General features: G+C 40.3%; 2 protein-coding genes across 2 annotated transcripts; one reads left to right on the top strand and one right to left on the bottom strand.

The window, feature by feature from the left end:
• Positions 1-421: 421 nt before the first annotated feature.
• On the bottom strand, positions 422-7,313 carry LOC307269018 (toll-like receptor 2 type-2; the record flags this gene model as incomplete). Its single annotated transcript, XM_080051841.1, has 11 exons — positions 422-827; positions 1,116-1,624; positions 1,997-2,137; positions 2,710-2,889; positions 3,482-3,646; positions 4,119-4,269; positions 4,764-4,886; positions 5,366-5,572; positions 5,888-6,037; positions 6,421-6,577; positions 7,073-7,313. 11 exons carry the CDS (start codon positions 7,311-7,313, stop codon positions 422-424), a joined length of 2,430 nt encoding a protein of 809 aa, XP_079907967.1.
• A 2,319-nt stretch (positions 7,314-9,632) lies between these two features.
• LOC307269016 (toll-like receptor 2 type-2) lies at positions 9,633-19,906 on the top strand (the record flags this gene model as incomplete). Its single annotated transcript, XM_080051839.1, has 11 exons — positions 9,633-9,873; positions 10,375-10,531; positions 10,936-11,085; positions 14,135-14,341; positions 14,699-14,821; positions 14,916-15,066; positions 16,452-16,616; positions 18,153-18,332; positions 18,450-18,590; positions 18,731-19,239; positions 19,501-19,906. 11 exons carry the CDS (start codon positions 9,633-9,635, stop codon positions 19,904-19,906), a joined length of 2,430 nt encoding a protein of 809 aa, XP_079907965.1.
• Between the last annotated feature and the right edge of the window lie 230 nt (positions 19,907-20,136).

Here is a 20,136-nt window from a genome sequence, read left to right as displayed (position 1 = left end):
CTTTCCATAGTTGCCCATGCTGTCAAACAAAACATCACATTCAGTAGCATTTTGAGTTGCTGTGCAGATAATGTTGTTAATTTTTTATTTGTGTCATATTTCCCTGGAGACAAAGCAGAAATAGGAACTGGAACCACGGATTGGATTACTAAATCTCTCAAAAAAGGTAATAGGTAAAAGAGGAAGTGTTTGTTAGAGCAAGGAAACCAAAGACACAGCGGAAGTTAATTCGATCACGGTCCAAGCAGTTTACATATGATAACAGAAATCACTTACAAGATTATACAAATAACACATAAAACAAATGACTGATTTACCCTCATCTTCTGTCTAAAGTTTTTAAGAAAATTCACAACGATTTACTGGAGCCGTTTCAGTTCCAGTGGGTCTAGAACATTTCTGTTTGGAGGGTCATCTTGCCTCAGTCATCCTCCTCTGGATCTCCTCTCAAAGCTCTGCGGAGACTCCTCCAGAACTCCCCCGTCCTCTCCTCCTCCTGAGGCCACTCCAGGTAGGTGGTGGAGCTCATGAGTTTGCGCAGTTTGCAGAACCGTTTGGGGATGTCGTCTCTGGACAGCGGCTCAAGCAGAATCAAAATGGCCGCGTCTCCTGCGTCTTTCCCGTCGAAAAGCCAGAAGTGAGAGAAGTCCAGTTCATAGCGGCACCAGTCGGACTGGACAAAATTCTCAGAGAGGACGAAGACAGTCCGCCGGCTGTGCTCCATTGCGCCCATGATGTTGTCAACAATCCAGTGTCCAGGAAGGAAGTCTCGCTTGTGGAGGCACAGGGTCAAAGGCCGCTGGTTTCTGAGATTCACATCGTTTTCCCTGTTAGAGAATAAGCCAGATATGAGGTTATGTTTAGGTGGGGTTGAATCGTTGAGAGACAGTTGCAAATCTGCATTGCACTGACAACTTAAATGATTATAATTTTGGTAAGAAATGTTTCTGATTTGTACAACTGAGATTTATCACAAATTTCCAATTGAGGTATTTAGCAAAATAGACAACTATATTCCCATATTAACTGATTTTGAAAAAAAGTGATATTGACAACAAGAGTTCTCCAGAATCGCGATCTTCCCCCTTAAGTAAAGAAAATCATTCTCACGTTACCTTGGCTCCTCCAGCTCAGGTACCAAGAAGTTTTCCACCCAGCTTGCGTCTCTCTCACTGTAGGACACAAAGGCATCAAAGGATAGCAATGCTTCTGATTCACCATCTCTGTGTCTCTGTCTCCTTCGCTGGGAGCTTCTCTTGGCCTTCAGCCATGACCAAGTCATCTTCAGGTACCAGACAGCATGGATGCGCCACAGCAGGACACACACCAGGACGGTAAGACACAGCGCCACACCACAGCTCACTGACACAAACAAAACCCGGTGGCACTCGGCAACAGAGAAGCGGACTTGACCCACCTCTTCCCCCTGCAGGTAGAGAGGAGAGTCGCATACATAGCTCTCCGTCTCTCTGTCTGTCAGAAGCACGTCTATATCTTTAATGCCTATTTGGAAGAATTCCACAAAGTCACAGGAGCACACAAACTTGTTCTGACCCGCTTGGAGGCTCTGGAGTCGTCTGTAGGACTGAAGGTCTGAACGGCCGAACATGTTCAAGGTGTTTGACTGTGGAAGAACGAAAAAACGGTAAAAAAAAATACAAGATAGATTTATCGCGATGGAAATCCAGGTAACATATGTTTTGAGTAGCAAGCGTGACAACATATGAGCTGATCAGTAGTTTAGCCTATATCGATAGCTTTGTTGCTGTCTAGATTAGCCCGTTGAAAGAGCCTAGGCTGTGTTCAACTCCATATTTTTATACAGTGCACACACAGCACGGTCAGGTAGCTGATCATAAGGAGATATTCACTGATTTCGACAGTAAATGATTTTGACAGCAAGGTTTCTCAAGAATCGGTAACTCCAGCTTTGATTAATCAAAAGAAAACCCAAAGAGGACTTGGATAATATGTATGAGATGTGGTTGGTTCTTACCTGTATTGTCAGTGTTTGCAGATTGGGTAATAACAGTCCAGGGGGTAGCTGGAGAAACTTGTTCCCAGACAGGTGGAGCTCTCTCAGGGCAGGCAGGAGCAAGGGGAAGCTTTTCAGATCATTGTTGCTTAGATCCAACACCTGGATATGATAAAGTAGTTTGTTGTCTTTATTCTCCCCCTGAAGAGCAATTAGGTTTGCATACAGCGGTAGAAAACAACGTATCATCCAATAAAAACAATAGACACAAGTAATCTTAAATACATAAAGAGTCATAAAAAGCACAAGGAGTCTATCAGACTTTGTTTAAGTGCTACTGCTCAACATTTGAAGGAACAAATAATTTCCACTATCTGTTTGATAAAACCTCTTGGGAAATGTGTTCCATCTCACTGTGTAGTGGCAGGAGTGGAGGATGTTGACAGTCACACAGGATGATCTTTGCCTTTCTGAGCTCTAACTTGGTAAATGTGGCCAATACCATTCAGTAAAACAACTTTCCAGAGCCTATATTTAATTAATGTGTTGTTTTGTCACTAGTGTTGAGGTTGCCGAACCAAAATGTAATTCCAAATGTTAACATTTACTTAATAAAAGACAAAGTTTAAACCCCTCAATTTATTATGATTAGTTGATGTTCTTAAGCGGTTTTAACATGATAGGGTTATAAAAAAAGACACAAGTAATCTTAAATACATAAACCGTCTCAGTACCTCAAGAGTTATAGGTAAGCAGGTGGTGACTGTTGTGAGTTTAGCCCTGGAGATGTTGAGGTATCGCAGGGTGGATGGCCATGAGCAGCCCTGGGGCATGGAGCTGTATCCGGTCCTACTGATGTCCAGGTGGGTCAGTTTGGAGAGCTTCGCCACCAGCTGGCTCACTGTGGACAAAGACTATAGAGGTAGAGAATGTAGATCTTAATTTTCAATTCTAAAGACCATGCTGAGGGATTTATACTTAAAGGGACACTACAATGACTTTACGGGTGATGATCAAATCAGCTCTACTACTCCTGAATAGTATGGTAAGTATGACTGCAAAGGTATGGATGGATGGATGGATGGATGGATGGATGGATGGATGGATGGATGGATGGATGGATGGATGGATGGATGGATGGATGGATGGATGGATGGATGGATGGATGGATGGATGGATGGATAGATAGATAGATAGATAGATAGATAGATAGATAGATAGATAGATAGATAGATAGATAGATAGATAGATAGATAGATAGATAGATAGATAGATAGATAGATAGATAGATAGATGGCTGGCTGGTTTGGCAGCAATCTAGTCCAATTTGCAGCATATGTAAACAATTGAAATAGAAATAGTCAAAGTCGTTATAATAATTTGCCAACAAACTGTTGTGTACCTGCTGACTGGACTTCTCTGAAGCTTTGATGTAAAATATATCAAAGCTGATGAAACATTAACAGGAATATACACAAATGAGATGTTTAAGTTTACTGAAGGCACCTTGAGCGCGTTTCCGCTGAAGTTTAGAACCCGGAGGTCCTTCAGTGTGCCGTCTCCATAGCACAATGTCTCCTGCAGAGTCAAGTCAGTCAGCAGGTTGTCAGAAAGGTCCATGTAGTGCATGTTCACCAGCAGGCGGGAACTGATGCAGGGCGTCACCATCACCTGAGGAGAATAGCCAGCCTTTGCTTATGGCAAATGGTAAATGGACTCCACTTATTTAACGCTTTTCCCTGTTTTCACAGATCCAAAGACCATTACGGGCGGCTGTGGTGAAGGGGTTAGGGCGACTAAATGACATAAACTGTCTGGATTAATTAATTATATTAACTAAAAACTGAAATGTCATCTCAAGATAGGTTTGGAGTTGAAATCGAGATATTTCCTTTTTTTATGAGACCAGGGACAATTTAATATCCTGCCGCAATGTGAAATAAAAGCTTGTAAAAAGATTCCTATTTGAAAAATAAAGAACTTAACCAATTTAAATATTCAAAATGCAATGAAAAATATATTTGTTTATTTCTAAAATATAAACTGTTGTGACAAATAAACTGCTAAAAATGCCTAATGCATTACATTACAGCTATTCAGCAAATATGAATACCTAACTTTCTTAATTACACCTTGTTGTTACCTTGGCGTTTATGACGGACACCTTCCTGGGGTATCGCAGCAGAAATAACATACTCAGTTGTTTAACAAAGTCAAACACATCGAGCAACTCAACATTCCGTATAAAGAACTCATCGATACTTTTCTGATCAGTCCATCTGGCTGGCTCCCACCTTAAAAAAAAAAACTTGTTCAAACTTGTCATATTTCAAGAATGTAGTGACAGACACAGACTTCTTAGCATTTTCTTTCACCCATGTATCATCAACTTTCACAGGTTCTATCAGAAACATCATTGCATATCCATATTGCATATCCATTAAAATATATGAAATAGTTTAAATAAAATATATTAAACAACTGTTGTCAAGCTAAACTGAGTCTTACTTCATTAACTGACACAATTAACAGCCCCATTCTTCCGCGTTATTAAAATTGAAGCAGTTCTAGTCCAGTGAAAGATATATTAAAAAAATATGTCCTATTGCAACAAAACACCATTGTCCATGACACTTATCCTGAAAAAAACACAACATTATTTGAAGTGCTGTTGTCCCAATTAGTTTTAGTAACATTCATTACTGTATGTGTATTTTTGTGATATACTGTTTGTCAGACTTTTGAGCTGTGGGAATAATGGGCAGTCCTGGAAATGCTGTTCTCATACCTTCCCTCGCCTGTCAATGTGACCCCGTCCACAGAAAAGACACTGAGTGGCACACCATCCATCACCACGAGGAAATCAATGAAGGCCTCGTCAGACATAACAAGGTTACGAAGGGACAAAAACCTGAAACAATTACATCAGAGAAAGTGCAATATATAACTTTGAGTGTGTTAGAGAAGTGAAAATGTTCACGTATATTCTCATAACTGAATATACAAACTTTCCTCTCAGGAAAATTGGATCCCTGGAACACAGTTTGAAGTTAGAAAGCTTCCTGAAAAGTTACTGTTTTACTGTTGTTGTTGTTTACAGCAGCAGGGCCGACAGTTTGGTTTACAAACATATTCTAGTCTTACGTTTGGTTCTAGGTGCCTCAAAATAATTCAGATTAGATTTCTGATGATAAAATTGTTCAATACAGAGAAGGCATATGTTTTGTAAACTTTGTGTTCTGCAAACGTAAAGAAATCCCCCTCATCTGAAACTGCATAGTGCACCTTAAAGTGCTGCAAAGGATATCATAAAATTTAAATTTGGAAATTAATGAGTGAAGGAATTCTGAATGAAAACTAAAACAGAAGAAAAGGAGATGGTGGCCAGACCTGACTCTCCTCTTGGCCATCTCTCTGAAGGGCAGAACAGACTGATTCCCGATCAGATGGAGGTCTTCTAAAGCGATCGGTGTCTCGGGGTAAGACACGTCCGCGAGCACAGCCGAAGCCAAGGCCGAGTTTGTCAAGAATGGACCATGGAGGCTCAGAGTTACACGACCCAGCGGCCAAATGTACGCTAGAGCACCGGACTCGTACCTGCAAAGAAAGAGAGAAAAAGTACAGGAGGGAGAGTTTAAAATGTGAATAATAAGATCTAGGTTCATACTCTTCAGTAGAGTATGCACCAGTACACACCAGAAATGTATGTAGATTGTATTCAGTTACTTTAAGCTTAAGATTAATTTACTTTATTAGTCAATGGCGACATTGACATTTGTCTTTTCGCATATCCCCTCTCAAGATACCACACTTCGGAGTGGGGACTTATGCATGTTAATTTTATTTTCCTTTGTCTTTCATGCTAAAACACCACACACACACACACACACACACACACAAACAGTCCTCCACCTTGTCAGATTGTTGGCATTGACAGTGAGCTCCAGCAGCTGAGTGACTCCAGACAGGTCTCCTCTCTTTAGCTCTTTCAGATCAGGACCTCCAAAGCTCAACTTCCTCAGCCTCACCATCCCCGGAAACACTGCAGAAGAACCCAGGCAGCTGGAGGAGACGATGGGGGGAAAAAGAAGCTTGGTTAAAAGGTACAACATATGTTTTGGGGGCACTTGTGGTGCAGTGGTTAGAGTTTACACTCAATGTAGTAAGTTAAAGCAGCATTCTTGATTAAGTAAGTTAAAGTAGCATTCTTGATTTAAGGATTTTTTTACTGAATATATAAACTGTAGCTTTAAAGCTTTTAAGTACACAAACTTGCATGATAAAATAATTTCAACTTTATTAACTTTTTTATTCACTAAACAAAATGTTTTGCAAATTAAAATAAATGCTTCAAATCCTGCATATAAAACACAACAACACTTTGTTTACAGCACTACCCCAACTAGCAGCATTTAAAAGGGCAGAAAAGCACCTCAGCCCTTTACCTGTACGGGTTGTTGAGCAGGTTGAGGTCCTGCAGAGCTCCTAGCTCCTTGAACCATTTGTGGTTGAGAGCCGTCAAACGATTGTCTGACAGATCCAGTTCCTCTAGACTCCACAGAGAGTCAAACGCTGACCGATGAATCCCTGCTATTCTGTTACCTGGATGACAGTTATATCTACATGTAAAAATACAATACAACACAACAAAACAGAAATAATGTTTTCAGGGGTTTAATAGGGATCAACACCAACCTTTTTAGTTTGGCTTTTAAGCTAATTATTAATTTATTTGATTTGTTTGAAGGTGACATTTTTTCAGGTTAAAATTGTAATTTGCTTTTTTCATGATGTGGTGACCAAAAAAACCTTCATATTTGTCACAGTGCCTCTTGATCATGAATCAACAACTTTTATAAGTTTGATCAGTGTCATCATGGCGTTACCATCAACATGTATGCAAGATTGTAATGAAAGTTGATAATGTTGTGAAGCTGAACTGCGTCTTACTTCCTTTACTTTTATAATTATGCTTCATACTTGAGTACTGTTCCAAACCCCTTCAATAAATGAGACTTCTCTATCTGCTTAGCCATGGCCACAGCGGTGTTGTTAAATTTTTTTTGCCATAAAACAATAAAATTCCATGAATGTTACCATTCAGTTTCAGGGCCCTTAGTCGTCGGTGGCCAGTCAGATCATCTTGGGTCACTATGGTGATGTTGTTAAAGGACAAATCAAGTGTCAGGGCTCGGTCTGTTACCGCGGCAACATGGGTGAATCCACCAAAAGAGCAGTTACAGGAGAAATGCAGGTCACACCGATCGCAGGATGACCTTTGACCCGAGCTCAGAGAGAGGAGTAGGAGGAGGAAGTAAAGAATGGTTGGATGTGTCATACTGTAAAGGAAATAAAGACATTTTAGATTAGATAGATAGATAGATAGATAGATAGATAGATAGATAGATAGATAGATAGATAGATAGATAGATAGATAGATAGATAGATAGATAGATAGATAGATAGATAGATAGATAGATAGATAGATAGATAGATAGATGGGAACAAGGAAGTAAGGAAACATTTGTGATACCTGAGAATACCATGTGACCTTAAACCAAACAAATAAAACTCCAGAACTTGTCAAATAAGGTTAGGGTAGCGTTTTTGTCCACCAGCCGGAAAATGTTCTTATGCTACAAAACAGAAATAGCAGTAAAAAAGACCTGTTCTAGTTGCTCAAGTGCTTCCCTTTATTCTGTGATTTATCTGTTGCACAGCCAGACAAGTTAATAATAAAAAATCTAAACGTTAAAAAAGATTGATAAGATCATGAGGGAAGAAAATTAAAATTTAACTGGGATTTAACAATATGTATGTGTTACCTTACCTTATCTTTTGCAGAGCAAATTCTTGATAATGTTGTTAAAAGGAAAGCGTCTTTATGACTGTAAAGAGAGGAAGTTAAAAATTAGGGTACAGTTCGAGCAAAGTGTGTAAAGAGGTAGCGATTATGGAAATTTACTTTCGGAGGGGGGACCTCTGTGAGTGTGTGTCACATATGAATGCACAACAACTTCTAACTGTAACTGCAGCAAGTCAAAGGTTTAAAGCAATTAATTTAAAAAAATGACATAAGAATCAGATGTTTGCAGAAGCATCTAAAAATCAAATTCAGATCTAAAGCACACAGACCGACAAATAAAGGAGGTTTACACAATAATTTGACACTAAAATGAGACATAAAAAGCAAAGACGAAAAAAAAGATCCGACACAGAACCACTCAAGTGAGAGAGAGAGTTGTAAATGATATGGTTATACTTAAAGTACACCAAACAGCTTGTACAGCTAAAATACAGCACAATGACATGTTTTGCTGTGGGGGATGGAGGGTAATTGTCTGCAATCATCAGCATAAACAGAGAGGAATGCAGTTATGACTGAGGAAAGGCAGTCAGTAGATATAGTACCTAAACTAACTTAAACTTGAACACAAAAAGTGTAGACAACACAGTTTCCCCCATAGCATCTCTACCATTCCAGTCTTAGACAAACCTAGCTCCATCCCAACTATTCCAGCCTTATCTTATAACACCTTAAATGTCTAGCATCTGTGTCGCACACATACACAGGAAGAGGACAAACCCACTCCAGGCCAAACTCCTTTACAATGAGTTCATTTGTATTTAGTTTCTCAACAACATATGAACGTATTACAAATGCATATGATCATGACAATTATAACAGTCATTTCTCTACTAGAACAAATGTGGATCCTTGACAACAACAACAACATTTACAATTTTTCCGGCATATTTGGTATTTTTAAATTGAAACTAACAACATGTTTGTGATCCTTTGTATGTTTGCGAATCCAGTATGAAAGTAGATAAAAGAGGAAGTGTTTGTTAGAGCAAGGAAACCGAAGACACAGCGGAAGTTCATTCAGTCACGGTTCTCTACATTGAGCAGTACATATTATGACAACAGAAACCACTTACAAGATTATACAAATAACACGTATAACAAATGACTGATTTACCTTCATCTTCTTTCTAAAGTTTTAATCTATAAATGAGTTGATTCGATTCAACAAGACAGCAAGTATATCAAATTGTCACCCTATTTGTCAACTAAACATCTGATTCTAATGGAATTTTTTTGTAAATAAATACTTTGAACTTTTGAGTTGCTGCAGTTACATTTAGAAGTTGTTGTGCATTGATATGTGACACACACTCACACAGGTCCTCCCCCCCTTTCCAAAGTAAATTTCCATAATCACTACCTCTTTTCATAATTAGCCAGATCTGTCACTAACTTCCTCTCTATACAGTCCTAAAGACACGTTCCTTTTAACATCATTATCGGGAACTTGCTCTGCAAAAAACAAGGTAAGGTAACACATATTGTTAAATCCTAGAACAAAACATTACATTTCAAAAACAAGGTGTTTATAAGTCAATTCATACAGTGTCATTGTTTATATTCAATACGATACTGACCGAAAAGTTTTTACATTCTATTTTCTCAAAAACTTTACTCTACCTTTGTTTGATAAGTTCTGGAGTGCTATTTTATTTGTGCAAGGCTTTTGTTTAAGTTTGGTTTAAGGTCACATAGTATTATCAGGTATCACAAATGTTTTCCTTGTGTCCTTGTTTACATCTATCCATCCATCCATCTAATCTAAAATGTCTTTATTTCCTTTACAGTATGACACATCCAACCATTATTTACTTCCTCCTCCTACTCGCCTCTCTGAGCTCGGGTCAAAGGTCATCCTGCAATCGCTGTGACCTGCATTTCTCCTGTAACTGCTCTTTCGGCGGATTCACCCATGTTCCCGCGGTGACAGACCGAGCCCTGACACTTGATTTGTCCTTTAACAACATCACCATAGTGACCCAAGACGATCTGACTGGCCACCGACGACTAAGGGCCCTGAAACTGCATGGTAACATTTGTGTACTGTTTTTTTACTGATTCATGGGATTTTATTACTTTATGGCAACAATGATTAACAACACTGCTGTGGCTGTGGCTAAGCAGATAGATAAGTCTCATTTATTGCAGGATGTTTCGATCAGTTGCCTAGTTTGAAGCATTATAAAAGTTAATGAAGGAAGTAAGACTCAGTTTAGCTTGACAACATTTTCAACTTTAATTTCTTGTAATCTTGACTAAATGTTGATGGTAACGCCATGAAAGCACTGATCAAAACTTATAAAAGTTGTTGATTCCTGATAGAGAAGCCATGTGAGAAATATGAAGTTGTTTTTGGTCACTACATCATGAAAAAAGCAGATTACAATTTTAACCTGAAAAAATGTCACCTTCAAACAATTTAAATAAATTAATATTTAGCTTGGAAGCCAAACTAAAAAGGTTGGTGTTGATTCCTGTTGTTTTGTTGTGTTGTATTGTATTTTTACATGTAGATATAACTGTCATCCAGGTAACATAATAGCAGGGATTCATCAGTCAGCATTCAACTCTCTGTGGAGTCTAGAGGAATTGGATCTGTCAGACAATCGTTTGACGGCACTCAACCACAAATGGTTCAAGGAGCTAGGAGCTCTGCAGGACCTCAACCTGCTCAACAACCCGTACAGGTAAAGGGCTGAGGTGCTTTTCTGCCCTTTTAAATGCTGCTAGTTGGAGTAGTGCTGTAAACAAAGTGTTGTTGTGTTTTATTTGCAGGATTTTAAGCATTCATTTTAATTTGCAAAACAATGTGTTTAGTTAACATTGGGTTAGTCAAAAAACTGTGACTAAGTATAAAATAGATGTTACCATGCAAGAGGGTGTACAATGTAATGTAATGTTGTTTTAATGTTTACTCAAAATGTGTGCATTTAGGGATTTGGAGTAAGAGCTTGTTAATAATCGTGAATCCAAGCAATTACTTAATGAAAATATAAATATCCTATGTGAAAGGTAACCACTACAAGAGCACCCCTCCCCCAAAACATATTTTTTTAACCAAGCTTCTTTTTCCCCCCATCGTCTCCTCCAGCTGCCTGGGGTCTTCTATGGTGTTTCAGGGGATGGTGAGGCTGAGGAAGTTGAGTTTTGGAGGTCCTGATCTGAAAGAGCTAAAGAGAGGAGACCTGTCTGGAGTCACTCAGCTGCTGGAGCTCACTGTCAATGCCAACAATCTGACAAGGTGGAGGACTGACACTTTTTGTGTGTCGGTGGTGTTGCACCTCAAAATTAACTTACAAAATGTCCTCAAAACGCTTCTTATGAACTTATCAAATGTATTGCATCCATGTTCACTAGTCACATATTCTATACCAACCACAGAAAGCTAGGCCGAGCTAAGGGTTTAAGGGCAGAGGGTGTCATACTGTGAAGCCCACTGTGGCAAAATTTGCAATATTTGACTATATAAATAAATATTATTTGATTTTATTTGATTTAGAATATCAGTGATTCTTGAGAAGTGGGACAAAACAGGGTGCAATGTTGAACAAATACAAACCCTATGTTTAGGCTAATCAAATTACATGTACAGTATCTCACAAAAGTGAGTACACCCCTCACATTTCTTCAAATATTTTATTATATCTTTCCATGGGACAACACTGAAGAAATGACACTTTGATACAATGTAAAGTAGCGTGTGTACAGCTTATATAACTGTGTAAATTTACTGTCGCCTCAAAATAACTCGACACACAGCCATTAATGTCTAAACTGAAGGCAACAAAAGTGAGTACACCCCTGAGTGAAAATGTCCAAATTGGGCCCAAAGTGTCAATATTTTGTGTGGCCACCATTATTTTCCAGCACTACCTTAACCCTCTTGGGCATGGAGTTCACCAGAGCTTCACAGGTTCCCACTGCAACCCTCTTCCACCTATTCATGATGACATCACAGAGCTGGTCGATATTAGAGACCTCGCGCTCCTCCATCTCCCGTTTTAAGAAGCCCCAAAGATGCTCAATAGGGTTTATGGCTGGAGACATGCTTGGCCAGTCCATAACCTTTACCCTGAGCTTCTTTAGCAAGCCACTGGTCGTCTTGGAGGTGTGTTTGGGGTCGTTATCATGTTGCAATACTGCCCTGCGGCCCAGTTTAAGAAGGTTGAGTGCACGTTTTCAGTGTCATACCGAGAGGTTGGCTTTGGAAAATAGACGTATGAATACTGCCAGCATTGCCGCAGGGCTTGAAGTGGTGGGGGGTCAACCTGTCAGTGCTCAGACCATACGCCGCACTCTGCATCATACTGGTCTGCATGGCTGTCGTCCCAGAAGGAAACCTATTCTAAAGATGATGCACAAGAAACCCCACAAAAAGTTTGCTGAAGACAAGCAGACTAAGGACATGGATCACTGCAACCATGTCCTGTGGTCTGATGAGACCAAGATAAACTTATTTGGTTCAGATGGTGTTAAGAGTATGGGGCAGCAACCAGGTGAGGAGTACAAAGACAAGTGTGTCTTGCCTATAGTCAAGCATGGTGGTTGGAGTGTCATGGTCTGGGGCTGCATGAGTGCTGCCAGCACTGGGGATCTACAGTTCATTGAATCTTAACATGTACTGTGACATACTGAAGCAGAACATGATCCCCTCCCTCCGTAAACTGGGCCGCAGGGCAGTACTGCAAAATGATAACGAACCCAAACACACTTCCAAGACGACCACTGGCTTGCTAAACAAGCTGAGGGTAAAGGTTATGGACTGGCCAAGCATGTCCCCAGACCTAAACCCTATTGAGCATCTTTGGGGCTTCTTAAAACAGGAGATGGAGGAGCGCAAGGTCTCCAGTATCCACCAGCTCCGTGATGTTGTCATGAATGAGGGGAAGAGGATTCCAGTGGCAACCTGTGAAGCTCTGGTGAACTCCATGCCCAAGAGGGTTAAGGTAGTACTGGAAAATAATGGTGACCACACAAAATATTGACACTTTGGGCCCAATTTGGACATTTTAACTCAGGGGTGTACTCACTTTTGTAACCGGCAGTTTAGACATTAATGGCTGTGTGTCGAGTTATTTTGAGGGGACAGTAAATTTACACTGTTATATAAGCTGTACACACGCTACTTTACATTGTATCAAAGTGTAATTTATTCAGTGTTGTCCCATGAAAAGATATAATGAAATATTTGAAGAAATGTGAGGGGTGTACTCACTTTTGTGAGATACTGTATGTATCCAACATATACTAAGCTACTGAGCTAAGGTTTGACACAACCTCCCAGCTTTTGTCCTTTTTATCAAAATTGACTTTTTGCCTTGCTTTTTAACATGGGCTTTTTAGCTTGCCATTCCTTATTTTGTGTCAACTCCGTCAGACACCAAAAAACACAAATAAATGTTCCCCCATGTTATGCTTGACCCATGAGATGTATAGTGATCACAAATATTCACCAAAGCTGATAGAGTCACAAAAGAATATTTTCAAAATGTATATGAATATACATGTTTTTGATATCTGACAGTGTTGACATATTTAACGTTTCTTAAACACAACAAATAGAGTTTTTCTAGTAGTAGTTCGGTTTTTCTGTTGATGATAGGTGCTAGTATGAACTCCTTCAGGAAAATGAAATTATCTAAACATTTCATATAACTTTTTCAGAAATTTTAAATCGGTGTTGACGTATCATACTAATCAGAGCCTGTCTGACTCTAATGTACTCTGCACAGATAGCTTGTGACAATAGGTCCTTCACGGAGAAAGCTGCCCCACATATTGCCTGATTTTATTATAATTTAATGAAATGTCTGACGGTCGTGACAAAAAGTGTCCCCCCACTTAGAAACCTTATAAAACATGATGTGTTGTAGAATTTTTTTTATTGATATGAGAGATTATTTAGTCTTGCCTTTGATGAAAAAATCTCTTTTTAATCATTAAAGTACATTTTTAATTGTTAAGGTTTTATTGCATTTGAAAGATTGAAACCTTCTCTGTGGACACTGTTTTTGACGTCATGAGAAGATAACAACTGTCATAAATTTAACATACTAATAATAAAATTAAATTTAAGGGGATAATTGTGCTCCAGCCATTCTATTCTTAATCCCTAATAACATCTACAATTTTAAATATTTTTATTTTTAAAGATAACAGCAGTTACATTTTGTCCCAGCCTTTTGTCCCGGTTCTCAAGAATCACTGATATACATGTAGAGTTTACATCTAGATTGTAGTATTCCCATCTTTAACTCTCCCTCCTGTACTTTTTCTCTCTCTCGTTGCAGGTACGAGTCCGGTGCTCTCGCGTACATTTGGCCGCTGGGTCGTGTAACTCTGAGCCTCCATGGTCCATTCTTGACAAACTCGGCCTTGGCTTCGGCTGTACTTGCAGACGTGTCTTACCCCGAGACACCGATCGCTTTAGAAGACCTCCATCTGATCGGGAATCAGTCTGTTCAGCCCTTCAGAGAGATGGCCAAGAAGAGAGTCAGGTCTGGCCACCATCTCCTTTTCTCCTGTTTTAACTTTCATTCAGAATTCCTTCACTCATTAATTTATGATATCCTTTACAGTACTGTAAGGTGCACTATTCAAGATTCAAGATGATTTATTTTGTCATTGTACATGTTTCAGAACAACGATAATCTGTTTAGTTATACTATGCAGTTTCAGATGAGGGGAATTTGTATAAATTTACAGAACTATCATAAATCTAACTTGAATTATTTTGAGGAACCTGGAACCAAAAGTAAGACTAGAATATGTTTTAGGGAGCTTTTTAACTTCAAACAGTGTTCCAGGGATCCAATTTTCCACATATTCCACTCTTTCCGATTTAACTTTTTCAGGTTTTTGTCCCTTCGTAACCTTGCTATGTCTGACGAGGCCATGGTTGGTTACCTTGTGGTGATGGATGGTGTGCCACTCACTTTCTTTTCTGTGGACGGGGTCACATTGACAGGCGAGGGAAGGTATGAGAACAGCATTTCCAGGACAGTCTGTGTCTGTCATTACATTCTTGAAATGTGACAAGTTTGAACCAATTTTTTTCTTCTTTTTTTTAAGGTGGGAGTTAGCCGGACGGACTGATCAGAAAAGTATCGATGAGTTCTTCATACGGAACGTTATGGTGCTCGATGTGTTTAACTTTGTCTCATTTCTGAGTCTGGGATTTCTGCTGCACTACCCCAGGAGGGTGTCCGTCATAAACGCCAAGGTAACAACAAGGTGTAATTAAGAACGCTTTTTTATAATTTTTTTCAAATATTTGCTTAATAGCAAAACCTGCAGTTTTCCCAGTTGTGACATCACAACTGGGCAAACTGTAGGGTTAGACAGTGAGACCATAAAACTCTCTTTCTGCCTTTTCTCAGGCTAGGATGAACCGATTTCTAAAATGTTGGCATATTTATACAACATAGGATCTCAGAGTTCAATACACCTTCATATTCCCACTGGTGAAGTAGTCCTTTAAGTTCTTTATTTTTCAAATAGGAATCTTTTTACAAGCTTTTATTTCACATTGCGGCAGTATATTAAATTGTCCCTGGTCTCATAAAAAAAAGGAAATATCTCAATTTCCACTCTAAACATATCTTGAGATGACATTTCAGTTTTTAATCAATCTAATTAATTGATCCAAACAGTCTTTGGCATTTGGTCTATTTTGCATCATGAAACACAATGACAATTTAGGGATTTTCTGATACATTATTCATATACTCAATTCTACTGTTAAAGTAAAATAATACGAGAAATTCATGTATCAAATATGAACAAGAAAGCATTGAAGAAACATGAAACAGTAAGTGAATGACTATGGTACATTATATTCCAACTCTAACAGCTTCATCTAAGGGGTGGGTATGGAGAAGTAAGTAGGGTGGTCAGCAAGACACTGAACCCCAAATTGCTCACGATAGTTAGCTTGCTGCTATCGGTATAAAAACAATGTAGTGGTAAATGAACTCCACTTATATGGCGCTTTTCCCTGGTTTTTCACAAACCCAAAGCGCTTTACATTGTTTTGTAAAAATCCACCCAATCACACACACATTCATACACCGATAGCAGCAGCAGCAGCTACCACGCAGGGTGCAAGCTAACTATCGGGTGACATTTAGGGTTCAGTTTCTCTTTGCCCAGGGAGACATGGGGTTGGACCACCGACCCTGTAAATGGTAAATGGTAAATGGACTTGACTTATATAGCGCCTTCTAGCCGATTTTCTCAGCCCCAAAGCGCTTTACATATCTTACCACATTCACCCATTCATACACACACTCACTCATACACCGATGGCAGTAGCTGCCATGCAAGGCGCTCTCTGAACCATCGGGAGCAATTTGGGGTTCAGTGTCTCTTTGCTCAGGGACACTTGGACATGTGGCGGGGAGAGGGGGGATCGAACCTCCGACCCTGCACTCCAGAGGCGATCTCCCTACCCACTTCGTCCACTGTAACCCAGTGGACGACCGCCCTACACACTTCACCACAGCCGCCCGTAATGCCCTTTGGAACTGTGAAAAAACAGGGAAAAGCGCTAAATAAGTGGAGTCCATTTACCATTTACCATAAGCAAAGGCTGTCTATTCCCCTCAGGTGTTTTTAATGCCCTGCCGCACTTCCCGCCTGCTGGTGAACATACACTACATGGACCTTTCTGACAACCTGCTGACTGACTTGACTCTGCAGGAGACATTGTGCTATGGAGACGGCACGCTGAAGGACCTCCGGGTTCTAAATGTCAGCGGAAACCCTCTGAAGGTGCCTTCATGAAACTTATTTACTTAAAGGGTAACTGCACCCCCTGTTTGAGCGTACTGCACGATTTTGAAAAATACATTCAGACCACGGATTCTGAATTCTGTTTTAGAACCATTGTTTTTAAACATTCCGACATCAGCCGGCCGACAGGGGGCTAGCTGCTGGTAGCTGTCACTCAGGAAGATCTGACTGACATGACTTCCTTGAAAAATGGAGTGACACAAAGTCTAACGGCACTTTTACACAGTGAGCTCATATGCCACACAGATGGGTCATTTGAGGTGGAGGACTTTTCTTATTCTAAATTGTTGGCGGGTGTCTCTATCGTAGTGTTAGGAGACAGAGTAGCGCAAGTGAGTGAGCGGCTGTGTGTGTGTGTGCGTGTGTGTGAGCGAGGAGAGCGAGCGGTAGCGTGTGTCAATCAAGTGAAGCAATGAATGAGTCCGTGTGTGTGTGTGTGTGTGTGTGTAAAGCCAGTGAAATGCTTTTAATGTGAAGCCGCAGCCTAAATGTTCTATTTGTTTAACAGTAACTTAACTGCTGCGAGCTGATCTAAAGATAGTGTTTTTTGTATAGAAAGCCGTGTCTCTGGCATTACCGGTGGTGACATAAGTTTATTTTGCTAAAAAGAAACGGCACATTGTCCCGCACAAACGTAGTCTTTGTCCCACATCTGGTGAATTGGGATCTGGTCACTAGTAGCTCATGGACCAGCCATGGACCTGTAAAGAGCATGACCGGCTTTGCGGCGACGTGATGACGTACATGGGGTCAAAAAAGTCCCACGTACGTCATTTTTCGAACCCGAAGGAAAACGTTTTTTTCAAATCTTAGTAAAGTTCTAAAATAATTTACAATACAAAAAATGTCTCAAATTGCCGATATTTAACATATTGCAATTGTTTTCAATATTAACACCAGCATATATGTGTTCCTTACCAACATAGTGATTTAATTCAGCTTATATCTCAAAAAACAAGTAAAAGGGTGCAGTTACTGGTTTATTTAAAAGTCAAATATATTTCTATAGCAAATGTGTTTATTGTCCCGTTAATTTGTATAAGGTTTGACATATTCACATCACAGTTCCAGAGAAGAAGTCCAGTCAGCAGGTACACAACAGTTTGTTAACAAATTTATAATTCTATTGTTAACATACAACAGTTTGTTAACACATTTATAATTCTATTGTTAACATACATACAGTATGCTGCAAGTTGGACTAGATTGCTATGAAACCATATTTTCTTGTTTAATTATGCAATAAAAATAAAAATCTACCTTCACTACTGGCCCAAAGCTGCCAGTTGTAAACCAATTTTTTGTTACATGAAAAAAGCCATTACATTTTTGGTAATCTTTTGGTTATCTATCTATCTATCTATCTATCTATCTATCTATCTATCTATCTATCTATCTATCTATCTATCTATCTATCTATCTATCTATCTATCTATCTATCTATCTATTTGCCATCATAAATCCAGCATGGTCTTTAGAATAGAAAATTAAGATCTACATTCTCTACCTCTATAGTCTTTGTCCACAGTGAGCCAGCTGGTGGCGAAGCTCTCCAAACTGACCCACCTGGACATCAGTAGGACCGGATACAGCTCCATGCCCCAGGGCTGCTCATGGCCATCCACCCTGCGATACCTCAACATCTCCAGGGCTAAACTCACAACAGTCACCACCTGCTTACCTATAACTCTTGAGGTACTGAGACTGTTTATGTGTTTAAGATTACTTATTTCTGTTGTTTCTACCACTGTATGAAACCTAATTGCTCTTCAGGGGGAGAATAAAGACAACAAACTACTTTATCATATCCAGGTGTTGGATCTAAGCAACAATGATCTGAAAAGCTTCCCCTTGCTCCTGCCTGCCCTGAGAGAGCTCCACCTCTCTGGGAACAAGTTTCTCCGGTTACCCCCTGGACTGTTCTTACCCAATCTACAAACACTGACAATACAGGTAAGAACCAACCACATCTCATACATATTATCCAAGTCCTCTTTGGGTTTTCTTTTGATAACTTAAAGCTGGTGTGACTGATTATTGAGAAACCTTGCTGTCAGAATCATGAATATCTTACGAAGTATGTTCTTCCACAGTCAAACACCTTGAACATGTTCGGCCGTTCAGACCTTCAGTCCTACAAACGACTCCAGAGCCTCCAAGCGGGTCAGAACAAGTTCGTCTGCTCCTGTGACTTTGTGGAATTCTTCCAGATGGGCATTAAAGATGTAGACGTGCTTCTGACAGACAGAGAGACGGAGAGCTATGTATGCGACTCTCCTCTCTACCTGCAGGGGGAAGAGGTGGGTCAAGTCCGCCTCTCTGTTACCGAGTGCCACCGGGTTTTGTTTGTGTCCGTGAGCTGTGGTGTGGCGCTGTGTCTTGCCGTCCTGGTGTGTGTCCTGCTGTGGCGCATCCATGCCGTCTGGTACCTGAAGATGACTTGGTCATGGCTGAAGGCCAAGAGAAGCTCCCAGCGAAGGAGACAGAGACACAGAGATGGTGAAGCAGAAGCATTGCTATCCTTTGATGCCTTTGTCTCCTACAGTGAGAGAGACGCAAGCTGGGTGGAAAACTTCTTGGTACCTGAGCTGGAGGAGCCAAGGTAACGTGAGAATGATTTTCTTTATTTAAAGGTGGAATTCGCGATTCTGGAGAACTCTTGTTGTCAAAATCAGTGAATATGTGAATATATTTGTCTATTTAGCCCAAGGGAATTTGCGATAATTCTCAGTTGTACAAATTGAAAAAAATGTCTTACCAAAATTAGAATCATTTAAGTTGTCAGTGCATGTAGTTCTGCAACTGTCTCTCAACACTTAACCCCACATAAACATAACCTCATATCTGGCTTATTTTCCCACAGGGAAAATGATGTGAATCTCAGAAACCAGCGGCCTTTGACCCTGTGCCTCCACAAGCGAGACTTCCTTCCTGGACACTGGATTGTTGACAACATCATGGGCGCAATGGAGCGCAGCCGGCGGACCGTCTTCGTCCTCTCTGACAACTTTGTCCAGTCCGACTGGTGCCGCTATGAACTGGACTTCTCTCACTTCTGGCTGTTTGACGGGCAAGACGCAGCAGATGCGGCCATTTTGATTCTGCTTGAGCCGCTGTCCAAAGACGACATCCCCAAACGGTTCTGCAAACTGCGCAAACTCATGAGCTCCACCACCTACCTGGAGTGGCCACAGGAGGAGGAGAGGACGGGGGAGTTCTGGAGGAGTCTCCGCAGAGCTTTGAGAGGAGATCAAGAGGAGGATGACTGAGGTCCAAATTCACCCCTTCACCTTAACCCTTGGGCCTAGCCCTCCGAATTGTGTGTTAAGATGCAGGGGTAGGGTGTCATCTATCCCTTAGGCCCAGGGTTAGGCTTATGGGCTTGATGACCCTCCAAACTGTGATTTGCTAGACCTACTGGAACTGCAGCGACTCCGATTAAGCTTTCTGAATCTTCGACAAAAATATGGCAAATACCTTTTGTTTTTTGATAATGATG

Source organism: Ammodytes marinus (genome assembly GCF_949987685.1).
Source record: "Ammodytes marinus genome assembly, chromosome: 23".
NCBI lineage: Eukaryota > Metazoa > Chordata > Actinopteri > Uranoscopiformes > Ammodytidae > Ammodytes > Ammodytes marinus.
Note: the sequence above shows the minus strand (reverse complement) of the source record. Positions and strands in the feature narration are given on the sequence as shown.